The sequence below is a fragment of the Pelophylax lessonae genome (assembly GCF_965119305.1).
Source record: "Pelophylax lessonae genome assembly, chromosome: 1".
NCBI classification, from domain to species: domain Eukaryota; kingdom Metazoa; phylum Chordata; class Amphibia; order Anura; family Ranidae; genus Pelophylax; species Pelophylax lessonae.
Genome location: NC_138768.1, coordinates 16,583,552 through 16,604,188, shown reverse-complemented (window position 1 = coordinate 16,604,188; position 20,637 = coordinate 16,583,552). Strand labels below are relative to the sequence as shown.

The 20,637-nt window shown below is 47.7% G+C and overlaps 2 protein-coding genes across 2 annotated transcripts in view; one reads left to right on the top strand and one right to left on the bottom strand.

The window, feature by feature from the left end:
* LOC309566744 (vomeronasal type-2 receptor 26-like) overlaps nt 1–20,637 on the bottom strand; it is a gene marked incomplete at its 3' end in the record, with an annotated part of 381,835 nt that overhangs the window by 318,574 nt on the left and 42,624 nt on the right. The gene's annotated exons all lie outside the window — the stretch shown is intronic.
* Nucleotides 10,139–11,974, top strand: LOC309566708 (E3 ubiquitin/ISG15 ligase TRIM25-like; the record flags this gene model as incomplete). The annotated part of the gene is made up of 1 exon (XM_082271973.1): nt 10,139–11,974. The coding sequence occupies exon 1, from the start codon at nt 10,142–10,144 to the stop codon at nt 11,972–11,974; it is 1,833 nt and encodes a 610-aa protein (XP_082128099.1). The 5' UTR covers nt 10,139–10,141.

Sequence of the window (20,637 nt, the reverse complement as noted above, 5' to 3'; positions counted from 1 at the left end):
GGGACAGACAGTGATTCTGTGAAAAATTGTGTCCGAAAAGAATGCAGGGACAGGTCGGAGTGCAGGCAGGGAGAGTTATTAGAGCATTTTAGGGCAAGGCTGGAGATTAGGCAGGGTCAGTGTTCCACATCGATTTTGCTGTGTGGGGGGTTGTGCAGTGAACGATCTTATTGAGCATATTAGGGCAAAGCTGGAGATTAGGCAGGGTCAGTGTTCTGCATCGATTTTGCTGTGTGGGGGGTGGTGCAGTGAACAATCTGTTTGCCCTCACTTGAGCCCACTGAGGAGGAGGAGGGAGAAAAAAATCAATTTTTATCAGTCAGTTGTGTGCAGCGTTCATCTTAGATCTATTTTACTACAAGTTAAAATGTTTTTTTTTTTTTTTTCCCCCTTCATAGGCTTTTTGCTCCAGTGCTGACTGTGATAAGACACTGCTGTGTTCACATGTGCTATTGAGTGATTTTCAATTTTATACACTTTTTTCTATTCCACTATTCAATATACACCCTTTTGGGTTAAAAATAAATAAATTGTGGCATAGTCTGTACTAATCTATTTAAAAATTACAAACTTAAAGGGGAATTTTCTTTTTTTTCCCCCTTCATAGCCTGCAGCAGAGCTGACTGACATAAGACACTGCTGTGTTCACATGTGCTATTGAAAAATCACCAATTTTATATCATATTTTCTATTCCGCTATTCAATCTACACCCTTGGGGTAAAAATAATTAAATTGCGGCATAGTCTGTATCAGTACGTGTGAGATACACCTTTCCAATTTTTTGGGGTGCATCTTACACCGCCGAGGATTGCAGGGTGCTTCAGTTTGCCTCCTGCCTGTTCCAAACTCCTCCTACTCCTCATTCTGCCTTTAGGGTACAAAAAATAGTAATCAGGGCCTAGTCTGGGTCTGTACGTGTGAGATAGATACACCTTTTGATATCATATTTTCTATTCCGCTATTCAATCTACACCCTTGGGGTAAAAATAATTAAATTGCGGCATAGTCTGTATCGGTACGTGTGAGATACACCTTTCAATCTTTTGGGGCGCATCTTCCACCGCCGAGGATTGCAGGGTGCTTCAGTTCGCCTCCTGTTCCGAACTCCTCCTACTTCTCATCCTCATCCTGCCTTTAGGGTACAAAAAATTGTAATCGGGGCCGAGTCTGTGTTTGTACGTGTGAGATACACCGTTTTGTACAATTTTTTCTATTCCGCTATTCAATCTACACCCTTTGGGGTAAAAAGAATTAAATTGCAGCATAGTCTGTATCGGTACGTGTGAGATACACCTTCCAATCTTTTGGGGCACATCTTCCACCGCCGAGGATTGCAGGGTGCTTCAGTTTGCCTCCTGTTCCGAACTCCTCCTACTCCTCATCCTCATCCTGCCTTTAGGGTACAAAAAATTGTAATCGGGGCCTAGTCTGTGTTTGTACGTGTGAGATACACCGTTTTATAAAAATTTTTCTATTCCGCTATTCAATATACACCCTTTTTGAGTGTAAAAAATTAAATTACGGCATAGTCTGTATCGGTACATGTGAGATACACCTTTTTAAATTTGTTTGGCGCATCTCCTTCCACCGCTGAGGATTGCAGGGCGCTTCAGTTTGCCTCCTGTCCCAAACTCCTCCTACTCATCATCCTCATCCTGCCTTTAGGGTACAAAAAATTGTAATCGGGGCCTAGTCTGTGTTTGTACGTGTGAGATACACCGTTTTATAATTTTTTTTCTATTCCGCTATTCAATATACACCCTGTTTGAGTGTAAAAAATTAAATTACGGCATAGTCTGTATCGGTACATGTGAGATACACCTTTTAAATTTGTTTGGCGCATCTCCTTCCACCGCCAAGGATTGCAGGGCGCTTCAGTTTGCCTCCTGTTCCTAACTCCTCCTACTCCGCTTCCTCATCCTCTACCGCCTCCTCATCCGGTCAGCGTAACACCTTCACCACCAACTTCAGCACAGCCAGGGGTAAACGACAGCAGGCAGTTTTAAAACTTGCCTGTTTGGGGGAAAATCCACACACCGCGCAGGAGTTGTGGAGGAGCATGGAACAGCAGACAAATGAGTGGTTGCTGCCAGCGAGCCTCAAGCCCGGCCTGGTGGTGTGCGATAACGGGCAAAATCTCATAGCAGCTCTGGGCCTAGCCGGTTTGACGCACATCCTTTGCCTGGCGCATGTGCTGAATTTGGTGGTGCAGAGGTTCCTTAATAATTACCCCGATATGTCAGAGCTGCTGCAGAAAGTGCGGGCCGTCTGTGCGCACTTTCGGCGTTCTCACCCTGCTGCTGCTCGCCTGTCAGCGCTGCAGTCTAACTTCGGCCTTCCCGCTCACCGCCTCATATATGACGTGCCCACAAGGTGGAACTCCACCTTGCACATGCTGGAAAGACTGTGCGAGCAGCAGCAGGCCATAGTGGAGTTTCAGCTGCAGCACGCACGCGGGAGTCGCTCTGCGGAACAGCACCAATTCACCACCAATAACTGGGCCTCCATGCGAGACCTGTGTGCCTTGTTGCGCTGTTTTGAGTACTCCACCAACATGGCCAGTGCCGATGACGCCATTGTCACCTTAACTATCCCACTTCTATGCCTCCTTCAAAAAACGATTCGGGCGATGATGGAAGAGGATGTGGCACAGGATGAGGAGGAGGAGGATGAAGAGGTAACATTTCCAAGGCTTTCAAGGCAGTCATTCGCAAGTGGTTCAGAGGGTGGGTTCCTGTACCCACAAATGCCAGGGACACAATTGTCCAGCAGGGGCACAGTTCTGGAGGATGAGGAGGAGGAGATGGAGGAGGAGATGGAACCATGTTCACAGCAGGGTGGCACCCAGGCCAGCTCATGAGAAAAAATAGTGGGGTGATAAATGTGCTGTCACGTATGTATCCGAGTGGGAGGATTCCTCTAATATGCCGCAGCTCGTTATAAATGAATAAATAAATAAATAAATAAATAAATAATGACTCTGAGATTCGGATTCAATCCGATTCTATATGCAGCCAACTCTAGTATAAATCACTAAATACCAATACAATAAGGAAGACACAATGAGTCGGCGCACGACAGAAGAGATCTCAGAAAAGACTCTGACCAAGTCTACCAATGTCAGAATCGCAGCGAGACGTCTTAAGATATAGGAAGATGCTGAAGAAAAAAGGGGGTCTCACTACTTATAATATATAGACAGACCAGATAATTAAATCAGAAGTCAGCAGGTATACGAAACATATATGATCCAACTCTTGCAAACTAATCCGATTCCTTTAAAATCCTTAAAAAATCCCTATATCTGTCTGAGGTGTATGAAGGTGGGGAGTAAATCCTACTTGTAGACAACTTTCATCAGGTCAATCTATAAACAAAGGAGGTATAAGACGACATATATAATGCAAATCTTTAAAAACATCCAAATCCAATTCCTTGACACTAATTAAAAATTCTAAAATATTAATTCCCAGTAGAATAAAAAGCCTCCTTTTCTAAAAACGACACATAAAGATAAAATGACCTTGATAATCGCAACAGCCAACTGAATCGCAGTAATAGTTGGCTAATTCACAAATGGTGCATGTGTGACCAAATAAATATATATATATAAAGTGCTATGATGAATCAATAAATAATATAAAATAATCAAATATCAAATAAGTATCTAAAAGGTGTATAACAAATACATGTGTAATCCTGATAAATAATTTAAAGTGCATACATCAATCTGGTGCAGTGATCAAAAATATATCAATAATTATATGTGCACTCAACAGTCCATGTACATAAAAGGTATACATATATATATATATAAACAAATCTTTGTGCAAATGATGATCCGTGTGCGGTGAATACAGTTGGTGCAGTGATAAGAATAAAGTTCATCCGTGCACAATTAATAGGTGACAATTAGTGATTTTCTAAGGCACTATTGTGAATATCCCGCGCTGTGATCCAGAGTGAGCCGTGATAGTATAGGTGCAGTGGCCGCTCACCTCACTGCGCCTTAATAGGCGCTTTAAGCTGGTCTCTCCCCTAGGGGTGTACTGCTGGGTTCTTCAGCAAGGGATACTCCAACCTCCACTCTGTACTCCACAGTTATCGGTTCCAGATTATCTCCAAACGGTACCAGTGTGTCCCAGAAAAAGAGAATAATCCCCAATCGTGAAGCATGTAAAAACTGTCTTTATTATGTAAAGCAAAGAAATACACTCACATTTAAAACGAATGGTATAGGCAGAGACGATATAATGTTGCCACACTCTTGCGGTGTTGATTCCCGGGTACTTCCGGTTACGGCCGTCCAACCGAAAGCTTCTTTGGGTGACATCAGCTTTCGGTTGGACGGCCGTAACCGGAAGTACCCGGGAATCAACACCGCAAGAGTGTGGCAACATTATATCGTCTCTGCCTATACCATTCGTTTTAAATGTGAGTGTATTTCTTTGCTTTACATAATAAAGACAGTTTTTACATGCTTCACGATTGGGGATTATTCTCTTTTTCTGGGACACACTGGTACCGTTTGGAGATAATCTGGAACCGATAACTGTGGAGTACAGAGTGGAGGTTGGAGTATCCCTTGCTGAAGAACCCAGCAGTACACCCCTAGGGGAGAGACCAGCTTAAAGCGCCTATTAAGGCGCAGTGAGGTGAGCGGCCACTGCGCCTATACTATCACGGCTCACTCTGGATCACAGCGCGGGATATTCACAATAGTGCCTTAGAAAATCACTAATTGTCATCTATTAATTGTGCACGGATGAACTTTAATTTTATCACTGCACCAACTGTATTCACCGCACAAGGATCATCATTTGCACAAAGATTTGTTTATATATATATATATATATATATATACCTTTTATGTACATGGACTGTTGAGTCACATAGAATTATTGATATATTTTTGATCACTGCACCAGACTGATATATGCACTTGAATTTATTTATCAGGATTACACATGTATTTGTTATACACCTTTTAGATACTTATTTGATATTTGATTATTTTACATTATTTATTGATTCATCATAGCATTTTATATATATATATTTATTTGGTCACACATGCACCATTTGTGAATTAGCCAACTATTACTGCGATTCAGTTGGCTGTTGCGATTATCAAGGTCATTTTATCTTTATGTGTCGTTTTTAGAAAAGGAGGCTTTTTATTCTACTGGGAATTAATATTTTAGAATTTTTAATTAGTGTCAAGGAATCGGATTTGGATGTTTTTAAAGATTCGCATTATATATGTCGTCTTATACCTCCTTTGTTTATAGATTGACCTGATGAAAGTTGTCTACAAGTAGGATTTACTCCCCACCTTCATACACCTCAGACAGATATAGGGATTTTTTAAGGATTTTAAAGGAATCGGATTAGTTTGCAAGAGTTGGATCATATATGTTTCGTATACCTGCTGACTTTGTTTATAGATTGACCTGATGAAAGTTGTCTACAAGTAGGATTTACTCCCCACCTTCATACATCTCAGACAGATATAGGGATTTTTTAAGGATTTTAAAGGAATCGGATTAGTTTGCAAGAGTTGGATCATATATGTTTCGTATACCTGCTGACTTCTGATTTAATTATCTGGTCTGTCTATATATTATAAGTAGTGAGACCCCCTTTTTTCTTCAGCATCTTCCTATATCTTAAGACGTCTCGCTGCGATTCTGACATTGGTAGACTTGGTCAGAGTCTTTTCTGAGATCTCTTCTGTCGTGCGCCAGGCCAGCTCATGGCCATCACTGGTGCCTGGCTGGGGGGATACAGAGGACAAAGACGATACACCTCCCACAGAGGACAGCCTTTCGTTGCCTCTGGGCAGCCTGGCACACATGAGCGATTACATGCTGCAGTGTCTCCACAACGACCGCCGAGTTGCCCACATTCTAACTTGTGCTGATTACTGGGTGGCCACGCTCAGGCCCGGACTGGGACAAAAAATAGGCCCGGGCATTTTAGACTGAGCAGCCTTTTTTTTTTTTTTTTTTTTTTTTTTTTAATTATTTAAACCAAATAACAAATAATGACAGCTACCAGTTTCTCAATGTTTTTTAGCTCTATTTAGCCTGCTACAGTCACTGCTCTCTGATTGCTAGAGGTTACTGCACATTTTTAGCACTAACCCAATAGTGGTTGGGGAGGGGGGAGGTGTAATCAGTGGCAGTACTGGGGGGGGGGGGGGTGAATTGAGTGGCAGTGCTGGGGGGAAGGAATGAGTGGCAGTTCTGAGGGAGGGGGTATGAATTAAGTGGCAGTGCTGGGGAGGGGGTGTGAATTGAGTGGCAGTGCTGGGGAGGGGGTGTGAATTGAGTGGCAGTGCTGGGGAGGGGGTGTGAATTGAGTGGCAGTGCTGGGGGGGATGTAATCAGTGGCAGTGTTTGGGGGGATGGAGTCAGTGGCATTGCTGGGGGGATGGAGTCAGTGGCAGTGCTGGGGGGATGGAGTCAGTGGCAGTGCTGGGGGGATGGAGTCAGTGGCAGTACTGGGGGGATGGAGTCAGTGGCAGTACTGGGGGGGTGGAGTCAGTGGCAGTACTGGGGGGGGGGTGTAACGAATGTCGGGGGAATTGGATGTGATCAGTGTGGAGGGAGGATGGAATAAATGGCAGTGTGGGGGGATAGGATGAGTGACAGTACGAGAGGAGGGTGAGATGACTGGTAGTGCTGGTGGGTTGTTAGGATGAGTGGCAGTGCTGAGGGGGATTAGATCAGTGGCAGTACTGGGGGGATGGAATTAGTGGCAGTGTTGGGGGGGGGTTGAATTAATGGCAGTGCTGGGGGGGATTGGATGGGATCAGTGGCAGTGTGGAGGGATGGTGGGATCAGTGGCAGTGCAGGGGAGGATAGGATGAGTGACAATATGTGGAAGGTGGAATCAGTGGTTGTGCAGGGGGAACAGATGAGTGGCAGTGCTTGGGGGAATTGAATGGGATCAGTGGCAGTGCTTGGGGAGTGGGATGAGTGGCAGCGTGGAGGGAGGGGATGGGAAGACTGGCAGCATGGAGGGAGGGAATGGGATGAGTGGCAGCGTGGAGGGAGGGGATGGGAGGAGTGGCAGCGTGGAGGGAGGGGATGGGAGGAGTGGCAGTGTGGAGGGAGGGGATGGGAGGAGTGGCAGCTTGGAAGGAGGGGATGGGAAGAGTGGCAGCTTGGAAGGAGGGAATGGGAAGAGTGGCAGCTTGGAAGGAGGGGATGGGAAGAGTGGCAGCATGGAGGGAGGGTATGGGAAGAGTGGCAGCATGGAGGGAGGGGATGGGAAGAGTGGCAGCATGGAGGGAGGGGATGGGAAGAGTGGCAGCATGGAGGGAGGGGATGGGAAGAGTGGCAGCTTGGAAGGAGGGGATGGGAAGAGTGGAAGCGTGGAGGGAGGGTATGGGAAGAGTGGCAGCGTGGAGGGAGGGGATGGGAAAAGTGGCAGCATGGAGGGAGGGGATGGGAAGAGTGGCAGCTTGGAAGGAGGGGATGGGAAGAGTGGAAGTGTGGAGGGAGGGGATGGGAAGAGTGGAAGTGTGGAGGGAGGGGATGGGAAGAGTGGCAGCATGGAGGGAGGGAATGGGAAGAGTGGCAGCATGGAGGGAGGGAATGGGAAGAGTGGCAGCATGGAGGGAGGGAATGGGAAGAGTGGCAGCATGGAGGGAGGGGATGGGAAGAGTGGCAGCATGGAGGGAGGGAATGGGAAGAGTGGCAGCATGAAGGGAGGGAATGGGAAGAGTGGCAGCATGGAGGGAGGGAATGGGAAGAGTGGCAGCATGAAGGGAGGGGATGGGAAAAGTGGCAGCGTGGAGCAAGGGTTGGGAGGAGTGGCAGCATGGAGGGAGGGGAGGCAGTGTGGAGGGAGGAAAAGGGAGTAGTGTCAGTGTGGATGGAGGGGAGGAGTGGCAGCGTGGAGGGAGGCAGCATGGAGGGAGGGAGGAAAGGGGAGGCATGGCAGCATGGAGGGAGGGGAGGAGTGGCAGCATGGAGGGGATGGGATGAGTGGCAGTGCTGGTGGTTGGTGGCATCAGTGGCCATGCTGGGTGGAGGGATGGGATCAGTGACAGTGTTGGGGGGGATCAGTGACAGTGTTGGGGGAGATCAGTGACAGTGCTGGGGGGGGGATCAATGACAGTGCTGGGGGGGATCAGTGACAGTGCTGGGGGGAATCGGATCAGTGACAGGGCTGGGGGGAATCGGATCAGGGACAGGTCTGGGAGGGAGGGAGGGATCGGATCAGTGACAGGTCTGGGAGGGAGGGAGGGATCGGATCAGTGACAGGTCTGGGAGGGAGGGAGGGAGGGAGGGAGGGATCGGATCAGTGACAGGGCTGGGAGGGGATCGGATCAGTGACAGGGCTGGGAGGGAGGAATCGGATCAGTGACAGGGCTAGGAGGGGATCGGATCAGTGAAAGGGCTAGGAGGGGATCGGATCAGAGACAGGGCTGGGGGGGGGGTTCGGATCAGTGACAAGGCTGGGGTAGGGGGATCGGATCAGTGACTGGGCTGGGGGGGGATTGGATTAGTGATAGGGCTGGGGAGGGATTGGATCATTGCTGGGGGGGATCAATGACAGTACTGGGGGGGATCAGTGGCAGTGCTGGGGGGGATCAATGACAGTACTGGGGTGGTCAATGACAATACTGGGGGGATCAGTGGCAGTGCTGGGGGGATCGGATCAGTGACAGGGCTGGGAGGGGATCGGATCAGTGACAGGGCTAGGAGGGGATCGGATCAGTGAAAGGGCTAGGAGGGGATCGGATCAGAGACAGGGCTGGGGGGGGGGTTCGGATCAGTAACAGGGCTGGGGTAGGGGGATAATGGGATCTTATTACTGTCATGTCTCACTGAGAACTGATTACGCCACAACAACCTCCTCTCCAAACCCCAGGACTTCTTATTATATCCAATCCGTGACTGATCTCCTCTCACTCTTTTGGGGTGTACCCTCAATTAAAATGACTGAAAAAAGCAGTGTTTGCTACCTCGTCCTCCTCCACCGCCGCTTCCACCTACACCGCCACATCCACCACCACCTCAACTTCCCTCCTACTCCATATGGGCCTCGTCCTTCACAGATGAAGAAAATTGTTTTATTTTTCTTTTTTTTTTTTTGTTGTTTTAAGTTATTTCCCTATCCACATTTGTTTGCAGAGCACTTGCCATGCGCTTAACTACGTTTTGCTGCATTTGCAGCACTCTAGCCCTTTCCATTGGTGTTTTAGAGCCATTTTAGTGCCTGAAAGTTCGGGTCCCCATTGACTTCAAGGGGGTTAGGTGTCTGGGTAAAGTTCGGAAAAAGTCCGGGACACAGACCCGGACTTTTTTTTCAAGTTCGGCCGAACCCGCCGAACACGGACATCCAGGTGTCCGCTCAACCCTATACAGAACTGGTCACATCGCCCTGTGTAGGAGTGTACAGAACTGGTCACCTCGCCCTGTGTAGGAGTGTACAGAACTGGTCACCTTGTCCTGTGTAGGAGTGTACAGAACTGGTCACCTCGCCCTGTGTAGGAGTGTACAGAACTGGTCACCTTGTCCTGTGTAGGAGTGTACAGAACTGGTCACCTTGTCCTGTGTAGGAATGTACAGAACTGGTCACCTTGTCCTGTGTATTAATGTACAGAACTGGTCACCTTGTCCTGTGTATTAATGTACAGAACTGGTCACCTTGTCCTGTGTAGGAATGTACAGAACTGGTCACCTCGCCCTGTGTAGGAATGTACAGAACTGGTCACCTCGTCCTGTGTAGGAGTGTACAGAACTGGTCACCTTGCCCTGTGTAGGAGTGTACAGAACTGGTCAGCTCGCCCTGTGTAGGAGTGTACAGAACTGGTCACCTCGTCCTGTGTAGGAGTGTACAGAACTGGTCACCTCGCCCTGTGTAGGAGTGTACAGAACTGGTCACCTCGTCCTGTGTAGGAGTGTACAGAACTGGTCACCTCGCCCTGTGTAGGAGTGTACAGAACTGGTCACCTCGTCCTGTGTAGGAGTGTACAGAACTGGTCACCTCGTCCTGTGTAGGAGTGTACAGAACTGGTCACCTTGCCCTGTGTAGGAGTGTACAGAACTGGTCAGCTCGCCCTGTGTAGGAGTGTACAGAACTGGTCACCTCGCCCTGTGTAGGAATGTACAGAACTGGTTAATGAGTGTCAGAGACTTTCACTTTCATTTCTCTTTTCTGCTCTCAGCTATGGCGTCTGCTAATCTGAGGAAAGAGCTGGAATGTTCCGTCTGCTTGGACTTTTATACAGATCCTGTAACCCTGAAATGTGGTCACAACTTCTGCCGGGATTGTATTGGTCGTGTGTTGGATACACAGGAGAGGTCTGGAGGTTATTCCTGTCCTGAATGTAAACAAAGCTTCAAGAAACATCCCATTCTTCAGAGGAATCTGAAACTACGTAACATAGTGGAGAATTACCAGTCCACCCATCCAGATCAGGAGGAGTCCGGGGTCTTCTGTACTTACTGTATTCACACTCCTGTACCTGCTGTGAAATCCTGTCTGATGTGTGAAGCTTCTCTATGTGACAATCACCTGAGAGTCCACAGCAAGTCACCAGAACACGTCTTATGTGACCCCACCACTTCCCTGGAGAACAGGAAATGCTCCGTCCATAAGAAGATCCTGGAATATTACTGCACTGAGGACTACACCTGTATCTGTATGTCTTGTTGTATGATTGGAGATCACATCAACCATAAGAAGGAATCATTGGATGAGGCCTCTGAGAAGAAGAAGAAGAAACTGAGGAATGTTCTGCAGAAACTGATGACAGAGAGAGATGAGATGGAGAAAAGAGCCCAGAGTCTGCAGGAACGCAGGAGGAAAGTACAAGGAAAAGCAGATGATGAAACAGAGAGAGTCACTGCCCTGTTCAGGGACCTCAGGAGACGTCTGCAAGACCTGGAGAAGAGAGTCCTGAGGGATATCTCTTGGCAGGCAGAGTGGGTCTCCGGGGTAATCAATGATCTGGTCCAGGATCTGGAAATAAAGAAGGAGGAGCTGTCCAGGAAGATGGGGGACATTGAGGAGCTGTGTAACATGACGGATCCACTGACTGTCCTACAGGAATCAGACACAGGTGACTTGGATGGAGATGATGAGGACAGAGAGAGACATGAGGAACTCCTCCATGATGGAGGGGATCTGGATTTGGGGGGGATCTCACACACATTACACACAGGTTTATCGGATATCATGTCTGGGGTAAATGTAGAGAAATGTACAGGCACACATGTCTATCCACATTCTACTACAACGGGCAAAGGTCACACCAATTCTGAACCATCCAGGCCAAGCCCCCAACCCTCCCCCACCATACAACCATCCAGACCACGCCCCCAACCCTCCCCCACCATACAACACTCACACCGCCAGCCTGGAGGAGCAAATATTGGGGCTGTACAGCAAACATCGGGGGTGTCGGGGGTTACAGACATATTACTGGATGTGGGGACAGCTGGTAATTATCTACATATATCAGATGACGGGAAAACTGTATCCTACTCATTATCACATCAGAATCGCCCGGAAACACCAGAGAGGTTTCAGGATGATCAGGTGATGAGCAGTCAGAGATTCTCCTCAGGGAGACATTACTGGGAAGTGGATGTGTGGGGGTCATGGTGCTGGAGAGTCGGGATGTGTTACCCCAGTATAGACAGGAGAGGAGATCAGTCACGGATTGGATATAATAAGAAGTCCTGGGGTTTGGAGAGGAGGTTGTTGTGGCGTAATCAGTTCTCAGTGAGACATGACAGTAATAAGATCCCATTACCTGGCGGTGTCTCCAGTAACAGAGTCAGGATATATCTGGATTATGAGGCCGGGCAGATCTCCTTTTATGATCTGTGTGACCCGATCCGACACCTCCACACCTTCACCACCACCTTCACGGAGCCCCTCCATGCTGGGGTATATGTATGGGGAGGGGGAGGGTATATAAAGATATGTGGGGGGAATGAAAAGTGAGAGTTTTGCCCAGAGACATCGCAAGGGGGATTATCTGATTGGTGATTGGTGCAATACTCATCCAATAGGAGGAAGCAGTGGACAGGAAACATGCCTGATTTAGGTATAAAGCTTCAGGTTCCGGGGCCGTCATCTTCATCCTTAACCTCACTTCACCACCTAATGTGTCACTGACCAGGAACAAGCATGCTGGAGGGCAGATTGTTCAGCCTTCACTGGCTGCATGCTTGTTCTGGGTCAGTGACACACTACATAGTGTAGCCAGGATCAGGTTGATGGCCCCGGGGTCTGCACCATCACAGTCTATCTATAACAAAATATTTATTTTCTGGTTTTGTATGGTATGGGGGAGGTTTAAAACCTTTGTCAGGTTTTTACTGCTATCTGGGGCCCCATTAGAGATTTCTCCTCACTTCCTGTCCTGGTGACAACATTTCACCAGACAGGAAATGAGGGAAACTCTCCAACAACTCGCTGTGAGGGGAAATCTCTCTAATGGAGCCCCAGATAACAGTAAAAACCTGACAGGGGTTCTAATCCTCCCCCACTCCATCTAAATCTAGAACAATAGGATTTGTCTAGACACACACTTTATTATCCACAATGAGAATTCCTACATTTCTGTCCTCACAGGTTCCTTTACATGACTAATCCATGGATCTGTGATTGCTCTTCCTCCTCACTGTGATTGGCTGTGATGACTATCACTATAAATACAGCCAGTGCTAGTCTTGTTCCTATTGGTTATGATGTAGAGGGGGCGGGGATTGTGGTGTGGGTGTGGTAGTGTGGACAGGTGAAGGGGGGTATATAGTCTCAGGAAGTGGAAATCCTCGTCTCTGTATACGGGAATATTGATCAGTGATTGGATATAGATAGAATGATGGGAGGGATTGGACGATGACTACAATCACCATTAACCCCTTCAGTCCCGACACCTCTATGATCCTTATGGAGCCAAGCAATTGTTACATTTCCTCTATCCCCTATTCATCTGATAAAGAGAAATAATTATTCATTACAATTATTATAAAATATAATAAATATTACCAATAATTACTAATAATTATAGAAATTATGATATGATTTACTAATGATGAAATGAGATGACTAAGTGCTTATATGCTAATGTAAGGTTCTTTATATAATAACAGATTCTCTATCTAGAATGACTTTACAGAAAGATGTTATTAGAAGAAATTGTTGTTCTTGGGATCCTTGGAAGGTCTTGTTGGGGAACATAGAGACAGTTGGTCTCCTTCTTCTACAATGAGGGATTTTGGAGTCTGGAGGTGGGAAAAGCTGATAAGGTGTTCAGAGATAACAGAAATTAATGTCTCTTGTAATGAATGATGTGGTGCTTGTACAACCTCTTCACTGAATGATTTCATCGGTAATTTGTTGATGTTTGGGACGGTCCTTCATGACAACTGTCTAGGATTGGAGGGTTTGATGAAGAGGTCAGATCCTTGGTTCACCTGCCATGTCTAAGGATCTCCGCACACCTTCATCTCTCTACTTTCTAATCTTTACTTTTACTTTGTAACTCTTCTCTTCTAAATAAACTTCCAGAACCTTTACTCGGATCAGAGGTTGTCAATTTCTCATCACATTCCACAAGAACTTTGTAATCCCGATGGAACAAATCCATCATTTTATTGGGACACACAAGGCTTCCTATGGCCAGGATTGTCCTACAATGTAACATTTTCCTATATATAAGACACAAACACATCACAGAATGGAAGAAATATATCTCCTTTGCTTGGTATGACCAGTGTTCATGTAACTGGAGATAAGAGATTGATATATATATATATATATATGATTCCCATGATCTGTGACCCCCCATGTTCCAATACATACCCCAAATACATCCCCCAATACACCCCCCAATGTTACTGGAGATAAGAGATTGATATATATATATATATATATATATATATATATATGATTCCCATGATCTGTGACCCCCCATGTTCAAATACATCCCCCAAATACATCCCCCAATACACCCCCCAATAGATCCCCCAATGCATCCCCCAATACATCCCCCAATCAATACACCCCCCAAAACATCCCCCAATGCACCCCAATACACCCCCAAAACATCCCCCAGAGCCCAGACAAAGAGGTATAAAATAAATGCCAAGAAGACAACCAGCCCAGAGTTATGTAACAAGCCCCTCCCACTGGGGGAGGAGGAATGTACACTGCTCTGTCCAATGCAGAAGCACCAATCAAATTGCCTGTAGCTCCAACACATTGATGGGCAATAACTTTATCTATGGAGACCAGGTCCCTTGTACTGAAAGATGATCCAACCCACCCCCCCCATCCAGACACACTCTCATCTGTGTAAACAAGTTGGCTCCCAATATACCTAATCCATGGAAGAGACTAGTCACATTTCCGGATCAGACTGGTTTCTTCCATCTTCCTTTGAGTTGTCCTTGCGGGATACAATATGTTGGCTGCACTACAAGTAAATTAGGGGTCAAAATAAGCCAACATATAAGTAACAGAAAAGTTTTCCCTGAACATAGCATATCAAACCATTTTAATCTTTACCAAAATAAGTATCCCAGTGCGTTGACGTTTTGCGGGATCGATAAAATGAAAGGACACCGGAGGGGAAGTAACATGAAACAAAGTGGATTTTCGAGGTAAATACTTTGAGTCCTGATGGCCTGAATTTGTTTTATTTCTCATTACTAATTTAACCACATCCCGCCCGCCCTATAGCAGAATGACGGCGGGATTGTGGTTGTATTATCCCGACCGGACGTCACATGACGGCGGCAGGATGATACAGCTCTGCGCCCCCCCGGGGGGGGGGGGGGCGCAGAGCGGCGATCGGTGATGAGAGGTGTCAGTCTGACTCCCTGCATCTCTTATCTCGGTAAAGAGCCTACTGACGTAGGATCTTTACCATGTGACCAGCCGTGTCCAATCACGGTTGGTCACATAGTAAACAGGAAGAGCCGTTGATCGGCTTTCCTTAGTTCATGCCTGACAGGCACGAGTAAAGGAGCGCCGATCGGCGGCTCCCCTGACAGGGGGGGTCGGCACTGGTAATCAGATCATTGATTACCAGTGATGACCCTCGGGGGGTGCCACTAGAACCACCAGGGATGCCCACCCATGACCCCAGGGATGCCCACCTATGACCCCAGGGATGCCCACTATGGCCACCAGGGATGGCAATCAGGGCTCAGGGAGCCCCCCATTGCCCTCCACATCAGTGCTGCCTGCCAGTGCCCTCCCTATCAGTGCTGCTCACCAGTGCCCATCATTGCCATCTATCAGTGTAGCCCACCAGTGCCCATTATTGCCCACCAGTCCCGCCTATCAGTGCCCATTAGTGCCCATCAGTGCTGCCCGTCAGTGCCACCTATCAGTGCCCATCAGTGCCCACCAGTGCCGCCTATCAGTGCCCATTAGTGCCCATCAGTGCCACCTATCAGTGCCCATCAGTGCCACCTATAAGTGCCCATCAATGCCGCCTATCAGTGCCCAGCAGTGCCGCCTATCAGTGCCCACCAATGCTGCATATCAGTGCTACCTATCAGTGCCACATATCAGTGCCTATCAGTGCCGCCTATCAGTGTCACCCCATCAATGCCACCCCATCAGTGCCACCCCGTCAGTGCCTCCTCATCAGTGCCTGTCAGTGCAGTCTCATCAATGCTCATCAGTGCAGGAAAAAACATATTTATTTACAAAATTGTATAACATAAACAAAAAAACTTTTTCTTTTTTCAAACTTTTCGGTCTTTTTTTATTTGTTTAGCAAAAAGGAAAAACCCAGAGGTGATCAAATACCACCAAAATAAAGGTCTATTTGTGGGGGGAAAATTACATAAATTTGGTGTAGGTACAGTGTTGCATGACCGCACAATTGTCATTCAAAATGCAACAGCGCTAAAAGGGGAAAATTGGCCTGGGCAGGAAGGGGGTGAAAGTGCCCGGTATTGAAGTGGTTAATATTGTCTTTTGTCTACAATTTTATATTTAAAAATGTTATTATTGAAGTTTTTACAGGTTTATTTTACCCCTATATTGCTCTAGGTTGATCGAATCAAATTTTCCTTTCCTGGTGGACTCCATGGCAGCTTACTTGTGGGTTAGTCCCGCCTCCTCCTACCTCATAGGACCCTACTCCCATAAATTTTTACTCCGTGCCAGAGGCCATGTTCCAAAAATAGCCTACTCCAGCAGATGGGAGGTGACTCCAGCTGCCATGGAGTCCATCAGGAAAGGAAAATTACGGTAAGTATTTGATAATGGAGTTGAGCGGACACCTGGATGTCCGTGTTCGGCGGGTTCGGCCGAACTTGAAAAAAAGTCCACCGGACACCGAACCCCATTGAAGTCAATGGGGACCCCAACTTTCAGGCACTAAAATGGCTCTAAAACACCAATGGAAAGGGCTAGAGTGCTGCAAATGGCAGCAAAACGTAGTTAAGAGCATGGCAAATGCTCTGCAAACAAATGTGGATAGGGAAATAACTTAAAACAACAAAAAAAACAGAAAAATAAAAAAAAATCTTCATCTGTGAAGGACGAGGCCCATATGGAGTAGGAGGGAGGTTGAGGTGGTGGTGGATGTGGCGGTGTAGGTGGAAGCGGCGGTGGAGGAGGACAAGGTAGCCAACACTGCTTTTTTTCAGTCATTTTAAATGAGGGTACACCCCAAAAGAGTGAGAAAGATCAAAAATAGAACAATGGCTGGGTAAGGTCGGTATCCATCTCTATTCTGCACAAGGTACGGAAAAGTCCCGTGGGATCCATGCCTAGTTCATTTTAATGAACGTGAGCTTGTCCACATTGTCTCTGGACAGGTGGCTGTGCTTGTCTGTGATAACGCCCCCAGCCATGCTAAATACACGTTCAGATAATACACTGGCTGCAGGGCACGCCAGCACCTCCAAGGCGTAAAGGGCAAGCTCAGGCCATGTGCCCAATTTGGAGACCCAGAAGTTGAAGGGGGCAGACCCGTCATTCACTACATGTAGGTGTGTGCACACATACTGCTCCACCATGTTGGTGAAATGCTGCCTCCTGCTAAGACTTTCCATATGAGCAGCTGGTGCTGCTGTTTGTTGTGGCGTGCTGACAAAGCTTTTCCACATTTCAGCCATGCTAACCCTGCCTTCTGAGGTGCTGGCGGTGCCCTGGTTGCGTTGGCGACCTCTTCCTCCTCCTCCTCCTCTGCCTTGGCCTTGTGCTTCCACTGTGGCCCCGCTGTCAGGTGGGAATGCCAGCAGCATCGCTTCTACCAGCGTGCGCTTGTACTCGCGCATCTTGCGATCATGCTCCAGTGAGTGAATTAAGGACGGTACGTTGTCCTTGTAATGGGGATCTAGCAGCGTGGCTACCCAGTAATCAGCACAAGTTAGAATGTGGGCAACTCGGCGGTCGTTGTGGAGACACTGCAGCATGTAATCGCTCATGTGTGCCAGGCTGCCCAGAGGCAACGAAAGGCTGTCCTCTGTGGGAGGTGTATTGTCTGTGTCCTCTGTATCCCCCCAGCCAAGCACCAGTGATGGCCATGAGCTGGCCTGGGTGCCACCCTGCTGTGAACATGGTTCCATCTCCTCCTCCAACTCCTCCTCCTCATCCTCCAGAACTGTGCCCCTGCTGGACAATTGTGTCCCTGGCGTTTGTGTGTGCAGGAACCCACCCTCTGGGCCACTTACGAATGACTGCCCTGAAAGCCTTGGAAATGTTACCTCTTCATCCTCCTCCTCCTCCTCATCCTGTGCCACATCCTCTTCCATCATCGCCCGAATCGTTTTTTGAAGGAGGCATAGAAGTGGGATAGTTAAGCTGACAACGGCGTCATCGGCACTGGCCATGTTGGTGGAGTACTCAAAACAGTGCAACAAGGCACACAGGTCTCGCATGGAGGCCCAGTTATTGGTGGTGAAGTGGTGCTGTTCCGCAGAGCGACTCACGTGTGCGTGCTGCAGCTGAAACTCCACTATAGCCTGCTGCTGCTCGCACAGTCTTTCCAGCATGTGCAAGGTGGAGTTCCACCTTGTGGGCACGTCACATATGAGGTGGTGAGCAGGAAGGCCGAATTTACGCTGCAGCGATGACAGGCGAGCAGCAGCAGGGTGAGAACGCAGAAAGTGCGCACAGATGGCCCGCACTTTCTGCAGCAGCTCTGACATATCGGGGTAGTTTTTAAGGAACCTCTGCACCACCAAATTCAGCACATGTGCCAGGCAAGGGATGTGCGTCAAACCGGCTAGGCCCAGAGCTGCTATGAGATTTCGCCCGTTATCGCACACCACCAGGCCGGGCTTGAGGCTCGCTGGCAGCAACCACTCATTTGTCTGCTGTTCCATGCTCCTCCACAACTCCTGCGCAGTGTGTGGTTTTTCCCCCAAACAGGCAAGTTTTTTTTTTTTTTCAACAACATTTTATTGAAATTCAACTCATTACAGAATAGTAATACGTGTTGAGCAACTGTAACAGGATATACATCAGCAAACAACATACGCAAAGCGTACTCAGCAAGAGTGCTCTGGCATAATATAACACAATGTTGAGGAATTTCGAGATTTAGTACAACTGGGGTAATCAAACCTGGTCAAAGTCAATATTTTCAAGTTAGACAGGGGGGGGAGAGGAGAGAGGGGCGTGAAGGGGGGGGATGGGGTAGGGACAAGAAGAACTGGGGACGGGAGGGAAAAGAGGGGGGACAGTAGGGGAGGGATAAGGTGGGGTAGGAGGTGATGAGGTGAAGACGATAAACAGTGTGGAGGGAGTCATCTGCAGATGGCCTTTATAAGCTGGACCATATAAAGCAGACATAAGAGTAATACAAAATACATGCATCCGTGTCAGACATTCAGAAACCTCTAAGCTCGTGGCATGTCTGTAACAGCACTGATATCAGAGGAGGTAGTGTGACCGTAGAACAGGGGCTTGCAACAGTCCACCAAGGTAGTATAGAAGGCTCAGGTCAGTTCTTGGGAGTGAGCAGCAGTCCTGCAGGAGAAATGAGGGCGTGTGAGGGCAGGTTCCACTTGTCTGACTTAAATGACCCAGGCAGGCGTGGGTCTATCGTGAGACCCACCGATTCGGTGGTCTTCAGGGTGCTCAGGTCTGACGTGAGTTCCGTTATAGTGGGAGCAGAGTCTGACATCCAGTGGCGTAGGATCAGCCTACGCGCCAACATTAGGCAGGTAACAATCCAAGGCTTGTAGAGCGAGAGGAGCTCCCTAGATACCTTCGAGCAGCTAGAGTTCTCCCTCTCCATGTAGCTGAACACCAGAAGATAGACGTCTTTTGGAAGTGTCACACCAGTCACTCTTGCTATATAGCGTATTGTTTTGTCCCAGAAGGATGACACTAGAGGGCAGTGCCAAAGCTTGTGTAGCAGAGAAGGATAGCGTTCCTTGCACAGAGTGCAAAAGTGATGTGCTACATCCTTGGACCATTGGATGTGTGGGTAATACGCTCCATGGAGTATCTTAAACTGTTGTTCCCTCCAGAATTCACAGATAACAAAACGCCTAGTGCACAGATATCCCTGAATGGCTTTGGCTTGAGGTGAATTGAGCATTTTATTCCATGACTTGGCGATGATGTGTGTTGTTCCCTTGGAAAGTTCCTGGTGTAGAGGTTTATACAATTGCGATATCCTGTGTTTACCCTGGCTAAGCCAAGTGTCCACCAAGCTCAGACGAAAGCGTTTGTGGGGAGAGCAGCAGATATCACTGACAAAGCTTATACATTGTCTAAAGTATAGATAATGTCCCTTCGGTAAATCATACTTCTCAGCAAAAGATTGGTAGCTCACAGGACGCCCGGTGCTCATGTCAAAAAGCTGCAAAACAAGTGTTATCCCTCGCTGGTACCACAATTCATAAACCGAGTGTTGCTGCGCCTGAGGGAAACTGGGGTGATGATGAATGGGTAGATGTCGTGATAGACGCTGGGGTGAACCCAACTTCTTCCTCACCTCTCTCCATGCGGCCACTGTGTCCCTAATCAAAATATTGTTGCGGAGAGAGACGGGAAGGTCCCCTGTCCCACAGTGCAGCAAGGCAGTCAGATCATGAGGGTAAACCATTTGTGATTCCAGCGAGTGATTAGTATAGCGGGACTCCTTACTGATCCAGTCTAGACAGCCCCTCATGAGACAAGTAAGGTTATAAATCCTCGTGTTCGGTAAATCCACCCCCCCTTCCTTTTTAGGTAGATACAGCTTGTTGAGTGAGATGGTCTCTTGCCCTGCCAGATGAAGTTTGAGAGCCCTTTGTGCAACCGGTTAACATCGTTGTGTTTCAGCAAAAGGGGGATCGTCTGTAACGGATATAACAATTTCGGGAAGGTGGCCATCTTGTATAAATGGCATCTGCCCATGAATGAGAGAGGCAGCTTTGACCAGGTCTTTAATTCTGATATAATTTTGTCAAGGACCGGCGTGTAATTGAGGTGATATATCGACGAGGGGAAGCGGCCTATTTTGACCCCTAAGTAGGTAATGTACTGTGTAGCTATGCAGAGCTTTGTTGGATTGGCCCATGGTGGAGTGCGTGTAGTGTTTAAGGGCAAGATCTCGCTCTTGTGGAAATTTATGCGAAGGCCTGAGCACAGACGATATTTGGCAAATACATCTTGGATCACGGGGAGGTCGTGGCTTG